General features: G+C 47.2%; 1 protein-coding gene across 1 annotated transcript in view; it reads left to right on the top strand.

The window, feature by feature from the left end:
• LOC147738150 (vomeronasal type-2 receptor 26-like) overlaps window positions 1-18,102 on the top strand; it is a 341,084-nt gene that overhangs the window by 180,661 nt on the left and 142,321 nt on the right. Inside the window, exon 3 of the mRNA XM_086935886.1 lies at window positions 3,846-3,969. Within this exon, the coding sequence (XP_086792012.1) occupies window positions 3,846-3,969 (124 nt within the window). The remainder of the gene's footprint in view (window positions 1-3,845; window positions 3,970-18,102) is intronic.

The following is an 18,102-nucleotide window of genomic DNA, read 5'->3' as shown; positions in this document are numbered from 1 at the left end:
TTTCATGTACAGCAGCAGAAGGCGGTCCTTCCAGGTACAGCAGCAGAGGGCGCTGATGGTTTTATTGCATTAACTCTTTGACTGGCCACTGAGGGTTCAAGACAGGCTCCATGCAGCAAAGCATTCCTTCCAGGTACAGCAGCAGAGTGCGCTGATGGTTTTATTGCATTAACTCTTTGGCTGGCCTCTGAGGGTTCAAGGCAGGCTCCATGCAGCAAAGCAGTCCTTCCAGGTACAGCAGCAGAGTGCGCTGATGGTTTTATTGCATTAACTCTTTGAATGGCCTCTAAGGGTTCAAGGCAGGCTTCATGCAGCAAAGCAGTCCTTTCAGGTACAGCAGCAGAGTGCGCTGATGGTTTTATTGCATTAACTTTTTAACTGGCCTCTGAGGGTTCAAGGCAGGCTCCATGCAGCAAAGCAGTGCTTTCAGGCATGGTACAGCAGCAGAGTGCGCTAATTTTTTTATTGCATTAACTCTTTGACTGACCTCTAAGGGTTCAAGGCAGGCTCCATGCAGCAAAGCAGTCCTTTCTGGTACAGCAGCAGAGTGCGCTGATGGTTTTATTGCATTAACTCTTTGACTGGCCTCTGAGGGTTCAAGGCAGGCTTCATGCAGCAAAGCAGTCCTTTCAGGTACAGCAGCAGAGTGCGCTGATGGTTTTATTGCATTAACTCTTTCACTGGCCTCTGAGTGTTCAAGGCAGGCTCTATGCAGCAAAGCAGTCCTTCCAGGTACAGCAGCAGAGTGCGCTGATGGTTTTATTGCATGAACTCTTTGACTGGCCTCTGAGGGTTCAAGGCAGGCTCCATGCAGCAAAGCAGTCCTGTCAGGTACAGCAGCAGAGTTCGCTGATGGTTTTATTGCATTAACTCTTTGACTGGCCTCTGAGGGTTCAAGGCAGGCTTCATGCAGCAAAGCAGTCCTTTCATGTACAGCAGCAGAGGGCGGTCCTTCCAGGTACAGCAGCAGAGGGCGCTGATGGTTTTATTGCATTAACTCTTTGACTGGCCACTGAGGGTTCAAGACAGGCTCCATGCAGCAAAGCAGTCCTTCCAGGTGCAGCAGCAGAGTGCGCTGATGGTTTTATTGCATTAACTCTTTGACTGGCCTCTGAGGGTTCAAGGCAGGCTCCATGCAGCAAAGCAGTCCTTCCAGGTACAGCAGCAGAGTACGCTGATGGTTTTATTGCATTAACTCTTTGACTGGCCTCTGAGGGTTCAAGGCAGGCTCCATGCAGCAAAGCAGTTCTTTCAGGTACAGCAGCAGAGTGCGCTGATGGTTTTATTGGATTAACTCTTTGACTGGCCTCTGAGGGTTCAAGGCAGGCTTCATGCAGCAAAGCAGTCCTTCCAGGTACAGCAGCAGAGGGCGCTGATGGTTTTATTGCATTAACTCTTTGACTGGCCTCTGAGGGTTCAAGGCAGGCTCCATGCAGCAAAGCGGTCCTTCCATGTACAGCAGCAGAGGGCGGTCCTTCCAGGTACAGCAGCAGAGGGCGCTGATGGTTTTATTGCATTAACTCTTTGACTGGCCTCTGAGGGTTCAAGGAAGGCTCCATGCAGCAAAGCAGTCCTTCCAGGTACAGCAGCAGAGTGCGCTGATGGTTTTATTGCATGAACTCTTTCACTGGCCTCTGAGGGTTCAAGCCAGGCTCCATGCAGCAAAGCAGTACAGCAGCAGAGTGCACTGATGGTTTTATTGCATTAACTCTTTGACTGGCCTCTGAGGGTTCAAGCCAGGCTCCATGCAGCAAAGCAGTACAGCAGCAGAGTGCACTGATGGTTTTATTGGATTAACTCTTTGACTGGCCTCTGAGGGTTCAAGGCAGGCTTCATGCAGCAAAGCAGTCCTTTCATGTACAGCAGCAGAGGGCAGTCCTTCCAGGTACAGCAGCAGAGGGCGCTGATGGTTTTATTGCATTAACTCTTTGACTGGCCACTGAGGGTTCAAGACAGGCTCCATGCAGCAAAGCATTCCTTCCAGGTACAGCAGCAGAGTGCGCTGATGGTTTTATTGCATTAACTCTTTGAATGGCCTCAGAGGGTTCAAGGCAGGCTTCATGCAGCAAAGCAGTCCTTCCAGGTACAGCAGCAGAGTGCGCTGATGGTTTTATTGCATTAACTCTTTGACTGGCCTCTGAGGGTTCAAGGCAGGCTTCATGCAGCAAAGCAGTCCTTTCAGGTACAGCAGCAGAGTGCGCTGATGGTTTTATTGCATTAACTTTTTAACTGGCCTCTGAGGGTTCAAGGGAGGCTCCATGCAGCAAAGCAGTGCTTTCAGGTATGGTACAGCAGCAGAGTGCGCTAATTTTTTTATTGCATTAACTCTTTGACTGACCTCTGAGGGTTCAAGGCAGGCTCCATGCAGCAAAGCAGTCCTTTCTGGTACAGCAGCAGAGTGCGCTGATGGTTTTATTGCATTAACTCTTTGACTGGCCTCTGAGGGTTCAAGGCAGGCTTCATGCAGCAAAGCAGTCCTTTCAGGTACAGCAGCAGAGTGCGCTGATGGTTTTATTGCATTAACTCTTTCACTGGCCTCTGAGTGTTCAAGGCAGGCTCCATGCAGCAAAGCAGTCCTTCCAGGTACAGCAGCAGAGGGCTCTGATGGTTTTATTGCATTAACTCTTTGTCTGGCCTCTGAGGGTTCAAGGCAGGCTCCATGCAGCAAAGCAGTCCTTCCAGGTACAGCAGCAGAGTGCGCTGATGGTTTTATTGCATGAACTCTTTGACTGGCCTCTGAGGGTTCAAGGCAGGCTCCATGCAGCAAAGCAGTCCTGTCAGGTACAGCAGCAGAGTGCGCTGATGGTTTTATTGCATTAACTCTTTGACTGGCCTCTGAGGGTTCAAGGCAGGCTTCATGCAGCAAAGCAGTCCTTTCATGTACAGCAGCAGAGGGCGGTCCTTCCAGGTACAGCAGCAGAGGGCGCTGATGGTTTTATTGCATTAACTCTTTGACTGGCCACTGAGGGTTCAAGACAGGCTCCATGCAGCAAAGCAGTCCTTCCAGGTACAGCAGCAGAGTGCGCTGATGGTTTTATTGCATTAAGTCTTTGACTGGCCTCTAAGGGTTCAAGGCAGGCTTCATGCAGCAAAGCAGTCCTTCCAGGTACAGCAGCAGAGTGCGCTGATGGTTTTATTGCATTAACTCTTTGACTGGCCTCTGAGGGTTCAAGGCAGGCTTCATGCAGCAAAGCAGTCCTTTCAGGTACAGCAGCAGAGTGCGCTGATGGTTTTATTGCATTAACTTTTTAACTGGCCTCTGAGGGTTCAAGGGAGGCTCCATGCAGCAAAGCAGTGCTTTCAGGTATGGTACAGCAGCAGAGTGCGCTAATTTTTTTATTGCATTAACTCTTTGACTTGGTTTGGGATTTGAGTGTTATACAGTGATGTTTGAGCACAAATTCTTTGGTTTGAATAGTGTAAGGGCAAGCTTTGCACTTACCACATTTGTAATGTCCCACAATGGGTGCCGGGTTCCAGATGGATGTTATGGTTGGTGGTGCAGGGGTCTCAAGAAATGAAGATACCACATGGTCCCTGATGCTCCTGGCTTTTTTAAAAGAATGCATACGGAGATTGTTATTGCCTAGATCTTCAAATACCAAAGGCCAATGCTTGTTAATAGTCTTTTTTTATAGCATTGCTCTTTGTGTTATATGTGGTCACACATATTAATCATTTCTCTCCCATTGGTGGCCGGGCTGTGGGTTCCAGAAGTGCTTCCCGATGCTCGTGGTGAGACCCACTGTGAGGCAGGCTCCATGCAGCAAAGCAGTTGTTCCAGGTACAGCAGCAGAGGGCGCTGATGGTTTTATTGCATTAACTCTTTGTCTCTCGCTCCTCAGATCCCTCGCTCTGTGTGCACTGAGAGCTGTCCTGCTGGACACAGGAAGGTTCCTCGGAAGGGGGAGCCAATTTGCTGCTATGACTGCGCCCGCTGCCCGGAGGGAGAAATCACCAACTCAAGTGGTAGGTAATCAACCAACATATGCTTCAGAATAGGCACATCATGGGTAAATATACCTTCATAAGGCTTGATAGCAGTTATTTTGCTAAAAAATGAAGAAATTATGGTATGTTCTGAAAATTGATTGCACCAGTCTGATCTCGGATGTTTTCTGAACTTTATATTCTTCTCAGTCATTGACCTTATGTTGGTCTTTGCCCCAGGAAAGTGTTTATTTTTAATATCTTAATATATTCAAGTTCTCTTGTATGGTACCAGGCACATATTATATATAATGAGTTTATAACTGCTTTGACGAGTGTGAATTCTGTCATACAGTTGTTTCCATTCTTATTTCTTATCCCCCACCGTTATTTCCAACCTAGTCTGAAATTCAACATAGAAACAAGAGTTAATTCTCTCTTCAAAGTCTAAATATCAAAGCTCTGACACGGGGGTAATCTGTGCTACAATCAAAGGAGGCGTTGCTAAGCCTTTTTTGTATGAGATGCTATTCTCTGTAGCGCACAATATATATATCTGTGCTGTAGCCTAATAGAGGAACAAAGCTACTCTAAGGTCATGGGATTCTAAGGTGACGTAGACATAATATGTTAACATATGACAGGGAGTATTTTGGGCCATATGTATGAAAAAGGGATTTTGCCATTCCCTATTTGCGAATAATAATGATTCACAAATGGGGAATTGCACAATTGTATGTACTACCTGTACCAAAATTTTGAAATCACAATTTTGTGTTTTCTGATTCTGCCACATGCATTAATATTTGGATTTGCGATTCCTAAATAGCGATTTTTAAGGAATCACTATTGCGGAATGGCAAATACTTATGCATTTAAGAATTGCAAAATAAATAGTGATTCCTTAAAATTACCTATTAGCGATTTGAAAATTGCAAATCGCTATAAGTAATGTTACTCCATAAATTCCTATGGGCCTATAGGCCCATAGGAATGAATGGAATTGCAGTTGCAAATTGCGATTACCAAATTGGTACTCGCAAATTGCGAATGCAAATCCTAAGGCCCCCATGATGCACCCCCCAAAAAGATAAGTGTGCACATGTGGTGCACCCACATGCCCTACGGGCATGTAGGTGCACCACATGTCACTTTGAACAATGCAATTTTGTGCATTTTTCAAAGAATGCGCAAATTACCATCATATTGAAGTTGATGGTAATTAGCGTTTCCTAAATTCACAGTTTGCCTTTAGAAAACTGCGATTCTCTGAATGCATTTGCAATTTAGGTAATCACAAAAAACTGAGATTATCTAATTTGCAAATGGAAATGGATTCATGCATCAGAGAAGGGCTTTTTCCTGTTGCAAATGGGCCGATTCTGCGAATTGGCCCGTTTGCGACCAAAAAAAAGCTTGATGCATGTGGCCCATTGTTTGGTATTTCCAAATAGCGAATCAAAAATTGCGAACCGGTAATAGTCACAAATTGTGATTCCCTATTTTGAAATTTGAAACAAAGGAAGTATCTCATGGTTATGCTATCATTACCAGGATAAGAACCACATCTGCAGCATAATAGGAGGTCTGTGCTGAGTTGCTGCGGTTTATCCAGGGAGTTCACACATTTTCAAATAGGATCTCAAGAGCGAGAACGATGGGTGGAAGAGAAAACACAAGTTTAGAGATATTGAGCTGGAGATATTAGTAGAAGAATGTATGGTGACCAATGACACACTTGTTTGTAAATCTTCTTTACAAGTTGCTGAAGCCACTAAAAGATGCATCTGTTAAAGGATGTAGGACAGTAGAAATGCCACAGGGGTTGCAAGCTGCAGCACAAGTGAAATCAGGAAAAGATAGTGTGACATTGACACACGATCAGTGCAGCAACCGCTTCCTCACACCTTGCAAAGGGAGTGTGCCTGACATGGTTCCCCACAGTATCTCACAGGTTCCAATGCTCTCCTCTGTGCCCACAGGTCACACTGGTCTTGGCAAGAAGAAGAAAATAAAATGTAATGTTCTGACTTCAGAAATGGGGCTCTGGGATTGCAGCCTGCTTGCTTTCCCTCTACAGCCATTGCTGCATTCTTCACCAGAGCTGACTCATGCCATACTATCAAAAGACCATTCCTAGTGGCACTTTTGTTCAAAATAGCACATTAGACTGCAATTTTGCATGCACTCTGTAGTGCATATAGAGAGCTCCTCTTCTCATTTGCAGATAACAAAGTCTGCTTTAAAAAACGCCATTTGTATGATCAATCGCTGAATGTGTGCATCCTTGAGCTACATTATACCTTCTTTGAATGCGAGTTTGTGCACAAATTTACGAGATCATAATCCATGGTCTTAAAGCATATGCACTATTGCCTACATTGGTTACGAAACACATGTTATGATTTTCAGTTCAAACATATCTAAGGCTAGAAAAGGTTTTTTCTTGTTAGCCTATCCAACAACTATGGGCCCGATGTAGGTAGGGCTTTACCGATCGGTATCGGCCGAAAATACCGATTTTTGGCCCTTACCGATCGGTAAACAGCCATCGAGATGTAGGGAACCAAAAACAGAACGAATCGGATAGAAAACCGATTCGGAATGTGTACCGAATGTGAAAGAATCCGATACGTACATACCGAAAATCGGATATGTAACGAATCGGAAAAACACCGATTCGGTTACAAAGACCGAATCGGTCCATGTACCGAATCGTTAGTGACACCGAATCGGAAAATCACCGATTCGGTCCTACTACCGATTCGTTAGTGACACCGAATCGGAAAATCACCGATTCGGTCCTACTACCGATTCGTTAGTGACACCGATTCGGAAAATCACCGATTCGGTCCATGTACCGATTCGGAAAAAATACCGATTCGGACATGATCCGAATCGGAAAACATGCCGATTCGTATGAATCTCCGATCGGGAAATTCCCCGATTCCGACAGTTGGGGAGATGTAGGGAGGCACAGAAACACCGAAATCGGCTCAAAATCGGTAGAATTCACTCGGTATTTACCATGGATTGCAATCAGGTGGTAACCAACTCCAACCCATATAAACAGTCCCAAAATGCATTGCAACTTGCAGGATGGCAGCTTTCTATGTCATTGCGAGGCGGCTACGGCTACAGCAGGAAGGACTGAGGGAATGGCTAAGAAATGAACAGGTCTACAGACAGAGGATAACCCTGTTCATGCTCACTGAGGCTGAGATCCTACAGAGATACAGGCTGGACTCTGACACCATACTTGAGCTCATCAGGGACCTTAAGCCATACTTGGACCACCACACCCCAAGGGCACACGCCATCCCTGCGCACGTCCAGGTGCTATGCAGCCTACACCTGGTAGCGTCTGGCAGCTATCAAAGTGGAGTAGCAACAGCAGGAGGGGTGAGCCAGAGCAGCCTGTCAAGGTTCTTCCACATATTCCTTGACGCCATGATAGACAGGATGGACCAATACATCTCATTCCCTGCAACCCACGCAGAACTGCTACAAACCAAAGCGGACTTCTACCAGATGGCACACTTTCCCCAAGTCATCGGTTGCATAGATGGCACGCATATTCCGATTTGCCCACCAGCGGACACCGAATACATATACCGCAATCGGAAATCGACACACACCATCAACGTGCAGGTGATCTGCAATGCCAAGTGCACCATCACAGACCTGGTAGCAAAATTTCCAGGGAGTACCCATGACTCCTATATATTCCAACAGAGCGGCATATATGCACGGCTGATGGCTGGCGATTTTGGAGAAGGATACCTCCTAGGTGAGCCACATCATCAGACCCCCATAACACATAGTAGGTAGGTGTAATACATGTGTGCATGTGTCTAATGTGACCCCTTTCTCTTCCAGGCGACAGTGCATATGCCCTCCGCTCATTCATACTCACCCCCTACCTCAACCCCTCCACACCCAGCCAAAGGAGGTATAACCGGGCCCACATACGCACCAGGAATGTTGTTGAACGGACCTTTGGCATCTGGAAAAGTAGATTCAGATGCCTGCACAAGAGTGGAGGTGCAAGGCAGTATACCCCCATCACCTGCTGCAAGATCATAGCTGTATGTGCAATGTTACACAACCTTGCGGTCAAGAAGGGCACTGAGGTGGAGTTGTCTGACTACGAGGACTATGACGACGACGAAGCTGTGCCACTGACACAGCCAGCTGGGGTGTGTACGCCATGTGATGGCAGATACAGACGTGAGGAGATCACTGAAAACTATTTCTGACTGAGTACAGATGCAAAGACAGCTAAATGTTGCTTGGAAAATAAAATTTTTAATAGTGATGCACCACAGTTACATCACTGAAGTGCATCAAAAAATGGAGTCTGTCAAAACAAATAAAGTCCAGGGTTCTGGTTTGATCATCCCCCCTTGCCAGCCTATTTTTTGGCCCGCTTTCCAGACCCACTGGGGTGTCCCTCGGCCCCCTCCGAATGGCCTGCAGCATCAGCGGATCGCCTGGTGCTCCTCCTTGGCTCTGATGCAGCGCTGGCCGGGCTGCTGCGGCTGCTGCTGTCTCCAGCATCACCCAGGTCCAGGGCAGGATTGGAGGCGGCGTTTGATATTAACATGGCCTCCATGGCCGTGGTGATCCTGGCCATCCCCCTGGTCAGCTCAGCCGTATGCTGACTGAGCACCGACTCCTGATTTGAGCTTCGATGGCACAGCTGTGCGGTCGCCGCTGCAAGGCGGGCCATGGCCCGGTTGAGCACCCGGGCATCCCTCCTGCGCGCAACCTCATGCTCCTCCTGCCTGGCAGAGGAGTGGGTGATGGCAGTGGTCAGCCTGCCCAACCCTGCTGCCACCTCCTTGTTGCTGTCCACAACAGCCTGGAACCCCTTCACCAACTCCCCCATCTGCAGGTTGTGCTGCAGGAGCTGGCGTTGGCAGGCCATGGTGGATCTGGCCTGTTGGCGCTGGATTTTGACCATCTGGCCCTCCAGGCCCAGGAACACACTGCCCTCCCGTGCTGGTGCAGCAGTGGTGGTGGTGGTGGTGGTGGTGGCACGGCGTCTGGCACTGCTGCCTCCGGCCTGCTGAGTGGGCTGGGGTGCCACTGGTGGTGGTGTGGTGCTGGCCGGTCCCGGAGCCCCTGCTCCCAGGACAGGTAGGACGGGTGGCAAGGCCACGGTTGTGGCAGGAGCTGTTGTTGGCGGAATGGTCTGCCTTGTAGGGGAGTTGTATGGTGAAAATTGCAAGGGGGGTGAGCTGGGCAGTACTGGGGAGTGCACTGCCTGGAAATCAATCACCAGGACTCCCTCCATTCCAAGCCCTGGGGTGTCTCCTTCCTCATCCTCATCCTCCTCCTCCTGGCCAGGCTGGCTGGTGCTCGGCCCTGCCACTGCAGTATGTGATGTCGAAGCTCCCTCTGCTGCCACAGTGGTGCCGCCTGATGGTGCCCCTAGGTACAAAGAAGCATTTGTAAACTGAGTGCCGATGTATTACAGTCAGTACAATTATGGCATTCCACATGTCCTTGCATCTCCTTACACCGTGTCACACTGTTTCCTGTCTTGTGATTCTGCACTGACATATTTGGCTAACTTCTGCTGACTACATGTACCATGATGCTTGTCTCTTGTATGTTGGTGACAGTACAGTGCTGGTGTTTGCCTATGCATTGTGTCTAATGGGGAGGTGTCTGGTAGGGTGTGTCATGATGCGCATGCTTCTTACCTGTAGCTGTGGCCATCGCAGTGCTGTCCAGGGTCCCGATCCCTACGATGCTCTCCCTCTCGATGGTGCTGGAGACAATTTCCTCCAGCTCGGTGAGGGGTGGCGCCGGGTTCTTGCCTCCTCCGGTGTGTCCTGCCTGCCTTTGGAGGTCGGCCAGCTTCCTCTTGGTGAGGCTGCGGAGGTCATAAAACCTTTTCTTAAGTTCCTCAATGGACCTGGGGGTGACTCCAGCAGCATTGACCTTCTGGGCGATGTCTGCCCACAATCTCCTCTTGGTGCTGTCTGGCACGTTGAGGGACAGCTTGCCAAAGAGCTGGCGGTGCACCCTCACCACCTCCTCAACCAGCACCTGAAGTTCTGTGGTGGTGAATTTGGGCTTCCTCTTTTGGGAGGACTTCTGGCTTCCTGCCTGATCTGCCATTTTCTTCTGCTCCTGCTCAGTCTGCAACCTCCTTCTCCCACTGCTGCTAACTGTGTGTTGGGCTCAGGCAGGCTTTCCAGAAACTTCTAGAAACTTCTTAATTGGCTGCACCTGCCAGGGTTGCCACTCCCTGTTTGGGTGGGGGAGGGGGAGCCACCGCATTGGCTGAATCGCCTATTGCCGAGTCGGCTTTTACCGATTCGGTAAAATCCGAATCGGTAAAATCCGATTCGGTATTATCCGATTCGGTAAAAGCCGAATCGGTTCATGCAATGCATTCCTATGGGCTTTTTCGCCATGGGTCTATGATTGCCGATTCGGTTTTTACCGAATCGGCTTTTACCGAATCGGTATTCGCCGAATCGGAAATATCCGATTCGGTGGTAGCCGATTCGGTGTTTTCCGATTCGTTGTTGGCCGATTCGGTAATTTCCGATTCGGACCGAGCTGAATCGGAACGTACCGAATCTCATTACCGATGCCGACCGAATCGGTTTTCATTCGGTATTTTTTTCCTACATCTCGTTTTCCGATTTCAGAATACCGATTCGGCCCGCCTCGGTATTTTGAAATCGGAAAATCCCGTTTACCTACATCGGGGCCTATATGTCTCCAAAATCCCCTCTGGATAGACAGCAGTATAATTCACAGTGGCTAAAGTTGTATGAATCCTGTGTTCTCCCAGGGTATTTTGCCACGAGGTCTGTGAATAAATGATCAGTTATATACAAGCTGTAAGTTTCACGACTGCTGAGGCTGCCTCTTGCTTTACAGGTTGCAAGAACCCCTTTCAGAGGGCCACGGGAACACAAGAGCACTCTTGGCACACTTTGACACTTTATCCTGAAGGTGGTCTTAGGGACTCTTTAGCCTTAAGTGACCGAAACGTTGGCGACGCATCCACCACTCTTACCAGTATTTAAAAAACCATCATTTTAATGGACATTCATCTCTGGATAAATTATTGTTTAAGAGACATGTATTGGTTGGGTGGATTAATACGTCACCAATCATTGCTGTTATGCTTTTACGACCCTTCACGATCATTCAATAAATGTTGACGTATATCTATATTGTATAAATGTAATTTTTATAATCTACTTAGAGTACACCTCATTATACTGATCCATTCGCTGGAGTTATTTCAAGATTGTTAGTGGGTGGATACATTTGATACCGACCACATAAACTGATTTAAAACCTTAAAAATATTCATTGTAAATTACTCATTCAAGAGCTTCTTTGGTTACTTCAGGACTATGCCATGGTAAATGCTCATAATTCTTGTTTGCCTATGACAAAAAAAAATCAGCATTTGGGATCCAGTCATCAGGACAGTTGGGCACTATTACCATGCAGAGGACTTTTGTATCCCAACAGACACACCTCCCAGATTAGAACATCCAGAAACAACTCCTAACCTGGAGTGGTTAGGAGGTGTGGTCAGTAAAACTGGCAGGAAAGTCCCTCAGCATTCTCATGGCTCAATAAGGCTCTGTGCTCATGGCCGGACCGGCCGTAACGGGCACCAGGCGTTTCCTAGGTGGGCCACGAGGCTGGGGCCTGGTTTTGGGCCCCTGTGGGGCCATTTTCGTTACCGTAACCTTGGAACAACTTCGGCCAAAACCAACCCTTGTAAACAGCTCAGCCACCCACCCAGGGGGCCAGGCGAGCAGTTTGCCAGGACCAGTTACGGTTCCCAGTCAGGCCCTCTCTGTACTCCACCACAAGGTGTAACCATTGCAAAGAAATAGACTATCTCAGCAACTTGTTAATCTCTCTCTTCATAATCATTGAGCATTTCAGTAGCTATGATTGGTATGCACTACAAACGTAGTGCCAAATAAATAAGGGGGAACTTGCGCAATGCCTACGCTATGGGAAATCACTCCTTCTCAATAGCCCCCCGTTCTGTTCTGTGGGCATTAAACTCCTATTAATATATTCTACCGGACGCTCTCTACCTTTCTCATCCAATTGAGCTAACACTGTTGCAACTGCTTTGAGACATCCATTTCTACAATGAACGGCAGACTGTAGTCAGGTGCTTTCAGTACAGGTGCAGTGCATCGTGCTACTTCAGTTCCTTAAATGTTTTCTGCAGTCCATATCCCTTTTGTGGACTGCTTCTTAGAGGTCAAAGCAGTCAATGGGGCAACTATACTTCCATAATGTGTCACAAGGTTCCTGTTATACCCTGTGAGTCCTAAAAAGGCACTCACCAGTCTGGGTAGTAGGCACTTCCCTCTCCATCGCAGGCTGAATCTTGGCATCCAAGGGGGAAATCTTCTTGTTTATCAACTCATGTTGATGGTGGAGTACTGCGGATTGCCCACCTGACACTTGGTTGTCTTGATGGTCAGTTTTGCCTCCTGTATCCTAGCCAACACTACTCCTAGGTGCCACAGGTGGTCTTGTCATGAATTGCTGAAGACAACAATATCATCCAGGTAGGCCACACAGCACTCTTCCAGCCCTGCGAGAATGTGGTTCACCAGGTGCTGAAAAGTGGCAGGACCATTCTTCAACCCAAAGGGCATTTCCTTGAACTTATACATCCTCTCTGGTGTGGAAAATGCAATCTTCTCCTTGACATTTGGTGCCAGCGCAATCTGCCAATGTCCACTTGTCAGATAGAAGGTGCTCAAGTGCTTTGCAGCACCTAACCGATCCACAACCTCATCCTCTCTGGGGATTGGATGGACATCGGTTTTGGTTATCTCATTGAGAGCTCCGAAGTTCACACAGAACCACAAGTTAGTAGACCCTTACTTTGGTGCTAGAACCACAGGAGTAGACCGAGGACAACGAGATCTCTCAATGATCCCCAGGTCCAACATTTTGCCAACTTCCACCTTAATGCATCCCTTAACCCAATCATAACGTCTGTCCATCCTACCCTTCATTGGCAAACTGTCACCTGTCCTGCACACAGTCAAGTGTCAACCCTGGAGTCAGGTTGGCACCTAACACCTCTTTACATTCTCTCTGCTGCTTAGGTGTTCAGTCAGGGGAGGTGTTAAGTCAGTGACTAACTGAACTATTTCTACAATGCCACCCTTCATGTCATTATGCATTAAGTCAGTAAGAGCTTCACTGTTTTCCTCTACTTCCTGTGCCATAGTAATGACATTCACTATATAATCTCTCCAGTGGCAAATATAAAGCACCTTCTTTATGAGAAAGTAACGCAGTGCAGTGCTGCAAGCCATTTTGCTGCATCGTGCTGAGTTACTTTCAGAGCACAGGGATGCGTCATATTTACAAAAATATGACAGATCCCTGTGCTCTCCCCTGTGCTGGTCCACAATTGGCTGCCATCCACCGATACAGGCGCCCTTGCACCATGGTCAGTTTGGAACCAGTGTGTAGAGAGTTCCTCTCCCACTTTGGCTTAGAACTACGCTGTGCTCGCCCTTTGTGAAACCTGTTAGCTAACCACATGGTGTCCAAACCCTGCAAGTCTGTCTGGATCCCTTACTGTCAAATGAGACAGGTTATACCAAAGCGAGGTGGAATTCTCCTCCTTGAGTCGCTCTGTCACCATCAACTAGTTAAGGACTTGAAGGTCCTTGCCTCCATCCCACCTACACACTCATTCCAATCATGCAAAATAACATGAATCCAAGTATCAGAACTTTAAAATGAGTGAGTTTGTGGAACTCACTCCAGTAGCACAAGTACAAAAAGGACCTGTTCACTCCTATTGTTCACTCACAGTATACTGCCACCACTGCGCTTGTGCTATCTAACTCCTGGTGATGGCAGTAGCATCCCACCACTATGAGGGTAGTGCTTTGGGTGTCCCTTCCAGTCCAGCAAGACCACAATCCGTGAGACAGGCTGATGCCATGGCGGACATGCATGATCTGTGTTTGCCTAGGACAACAGAAATCAGCATTAGGGATCCAGACATCAGTACAGTTGGTCACTCAGGGCAGGGGTTTATGTCCAATACCAGGGTGAGTACTTTCTGTCTGATGTAATAATACTCAGTTTGGAAATGATCACTTCATGGGCGTCTTTTTAAGCTTTAAAGAGGTGAATGAAGGCAGGATGGGAGAGGACAGAGCTGGAGGAGGGAGTATTCAGCATCCTGACCTAGGCAAATGTTAGACAAAGGGCCTCCGAGGAAAGTTACCAGGGGCTGATTCCTAACGAGCTTTGTGTCCCTTGTTTAGGTAACCACCCAGTTATGCACACAGACCAAATTCTTACAGAGAGGCACAATTCCTCCTCTATGCACATAGGAAGAAACAGAAATAAAGGCCCCATCCAATTGAACATAGAGTGATATGGTGGACAAATGTATTTATGTATTCATATATAAGGTTTTATATGGAAGCAGGTGGATTTGCATGCCAGCTGGCAGCACACTCCCTTTGAAAAGTGCCTTATCGCCAAGAAAGGTGACAATGGCCTTCTCTCAGACATTTATGGCTTTCTTAATAAAGCTACCTCTATGGAGAAATTCCCAGTGCAGATAAGGTGGAAGGCAGAAATTGATCGCCAAGTCTCAACAAGAGAATGGTCAGAGACCCTGTGCAGGGTGTGCACAGCCTCCTTTAGTGCCACAGGGAAAGAGTCTAAGCCCACTACAGATGTTACGCACCAGCCAGACTAGTGCAATGCAACACAGCACCTCAAAGGGCTGACGTCATTGCAACAGCCACAGGTACTCTGACCCACCTACTGTGGCACTGTCCCAAGCTCAAACTATAGTGGGGGAGGTTCTAAAAGACATTGGCAAAATTTTCGACACTGACATTTCACCCTTCCCAGTTATAACCTCTTAGGGCTCCCAAATGCCTGAACTTACCCATTGCAGTACCACAAAGGGAAGGCCATCACAATGGCCAAGTGTGCGGTAAAACAGGTGATCACAACCAAATGCGGCCCTGATATTGCGCCAACTCATGAAGATTGTTTGCATAAACTGTGGGGCTTGTTGGGATGGAAAAACTCTCAGCCTTCCTAGACCATTAACTGCTGCAATTCGACAAAATGTGGGGCCCTGTGTTCAGGTTTTGGCTTTAGAATTTTGAGAGCTCAGATTACTTACAAATACTGTGGATAACAGGAGGTCAAGAACAGCAGACCACACTGGGGATAGCTTGACTGGAGGGGTCTGGCATTGCTGAGCTTGGGCATGGTCTAACTGTCACTCTAGCTCTGCATCCTCATTCCCCCTGGATTACTGGAACTCTAGGACACACCCTTTCCTCTTACTCTCCTTGGTCCCCTCCCCATTCTACCCCCTCTCCAGTAAGAGCCACTTTGACAAAACCGGTGGAGTAGTCTGTGTGACTCTCTGACCTTTGTGCTGGCATTCCATGTGCGTGTATATGTGGTAGATGTGTAGCAAGTGTGTAGTAATAGGACTGCACATATGATGAAAGTCTAAGTGCTGAAGCCAGCGGGATGCATATGAAAAGCCCCTGGTTTAGCATGGCTTGAGAAGGAGAGTAGATACAGCTTCCCTAGACAGTGAAAGTGCATTGCCTGCATCTCTATGGCAGAACAGAAGTGATAGAGTATGTAGTAAAGGCTATCAATAGACATTCTACAGGGTCCTTATTAGCAAACAAACGCTGATTTGTTTTTCCTCACTATACACCACCCACCCTACTTAGTGTAAAACGTGCATGAGAGGGACACTAAAAAGGAATAACCCACTCCCACACCCGGAAGAAATTCCCAGCAGGTGGCGCCATTCGTTTTTTTGTGTTCCAATAGCAAACTTTTGCTTTGAAAAGCTTGCCTGCTAGCCGTCATGTCTGACGATACCTTTTCTCAAACCTTTACTTGTCAATGTAGAGAGTTGGCCACAGGGCTGATGGACAACTCTACATTTGGTGGGTGGAGGCCCCTAGGGATGCGGTAGATATTGTCCTCCACCATCCCAATGGAGTTAACACCATCCCGCAAACCCTAAATCAGGCACAAACAGGCACGTGCATCAAGAAAATCTTTTGCGAGTCCTTAATTGCAATTATTAAGGAATCGCAATTAAGGACTCTCAAAAGCCTATTAAAACAGCTATTCCTAAACATTCTTTAATTGCGACGTACAAATTGCGAGTCGCAATTCAGGAATTGCTTCCCATGAATGGGAAATTGCTTGAGTAATTTGTGAGTACCAATAGGTACTCGCAAATTACGCATGCAATTTCAAGGGTGCAAATGACACCCTGTTGCACCCGTGAAATTGTGATGTGCACCAATGTTGCGCACACACATGCCCAAGGGCATGTGTGTGCGTGTAACCAGAAACCTTGAAAAATGCACTTTAGTGCATTTTTTAAGGTTTTTTCAAAATACAGACCAGAGTAATTTCTTTGTATTTTGTGGCCCCAAATAATGAATTGGCTATTTATAAGTGCTTCTAGCACTGTATTTAAGGAATCGCAAATTGTGATTCCTTAATTGCAATCGCAATTTAAGAAATTGCAATAAATTGTGATTTCTAAAATTGCGAGTGCCTAACACTTTAATGCAGCCCAAATGGCCTTTATGTGGGTGCAAATGGCTGATTTTTGCTAATTGCACCATTTGCGCTCTGAAAAACTTTGACGCATGTGCCCCATAGTCTTTCTTCCTTCTGTCATGCGATTGGAATGAAGTCTCTCAATAAAACTACATTTGTAACTTCATGAGGGACACTGTGCAAGTGTTTCTATTTTAATAAGTTCACCCTAAATATCAGATGGCACTATGTCACTGGGATAGGACATTTCCAGTTTGCCTTTGCTTTGTCAAATATTTGTGGCTAAGGAGAACTGAAAGGCCTCCATAACTCTGGTCCACTCACACACACAAGGCATATGCCACACAGGCCACATGCACACACACACACACATACACCCATACACATTTATACATACACACACATCATAACATACACTTGAAATGTTGCTGGTAGGTTAGCGCAAATAAGCAGAACTTGAAAAAAGTGGAATATTAGACCTCCCTCAAGTGACAAAGATAAAAAGGTCTGGTCACAACTACTGATTGAAAAAACATGGCACTCTGCTATCACCTCTCTCCATGCTGAACCCACAACAAGGATGATCGTGCACAGTCAAACAAATGAGGTGAAGCTTGGTGTGACCCTGCAGGTCCAAGACCTCATTCATGTCAAGGGAAGGCCTAGGCTTTTGTGTACACAGTAGATTAGTATAAGGCTGGGATCAAAATAAAAAACTAGCATTCCAGATACTGACATTTAGGCACTCCAGAGTTGGGGGAAATTATTTCACAGCATGAAGGGACATTTCCATCCCAGCTGTATCGATTTCTTGGGCAGTAAAACAAGGCATACAATGTAGTGTGTGTTGGAACATGGCCCTCTCTGCATGGTGTAGGAAGGTGGATATCTGACTATGGTTACCCCAAACCTTTTGCCTGGTGTTTAGCTGGTTTTTGACTTAGTTGGCCTGGGATCCTGCTATTCAGGGCCCCAGGCTAATTGCTCTCTCCTTAAAATGGACTCCATGTACCCTAGGTGCATAACATAATTGGAACTGGTTCACCTTATAGGCCCCTGTAACAGTGTACCCTAGGTACCCAGGGCATAGGTGCATCCAAGGCCTACCAGGGGCTGCTGCATGTATTGTGCCACCCCTGGCCTGGCCTCCATATTTGACACAATTGGCTGATCACTCAGCTGGGGTAAGTTGGTGTAAACACCTCTTACTTAGATATAGTGTCCCTATATCTAACCTTAAACTGGACACATATATTCCTATCCGCCACTCCTATGGAAGGCCTCATCAATCCTGGAGGCAGAGTGCATGGAAATATGTGAGATGGTGCTCTAGCATGAGCTGAGCCTGTCTGCAGCTGTCGGGAACCACTCCCTAAGCTGTTCCGGGATATTGCCATACCATATACTCTTAAGTGCATTATAATCCTCGCGGTAATTTGCTAACTTTGGTTTGGCTTTATCAAAACATGTCGGGTAAGGTGTCATACAATTTGGAATACTATCCCCTCGACAGTTCTGTCGACGGGGATAGCATTCCACCCTTCTAGAGGGGCG

The sequence above is a fragment of the Lissotriton vulgaris genome, chromosome 1_1 (assembly GCF_964263255.1).
Source record: "Lissotriton vulgaris chromosome 1_1, aLisVul1.2, whole genome shotgun sequence".
NCBI classification, from domain to species: domain Eukaryota; kingdom Metazoa; phylum Chordata; class Amphibia; order Caudata; family Salamandridae; genus Lissotriton; species Lissotriton vulgaris.
This window is presented reverse-complemented; position numbering and strand designations above follow the sequence as displayed.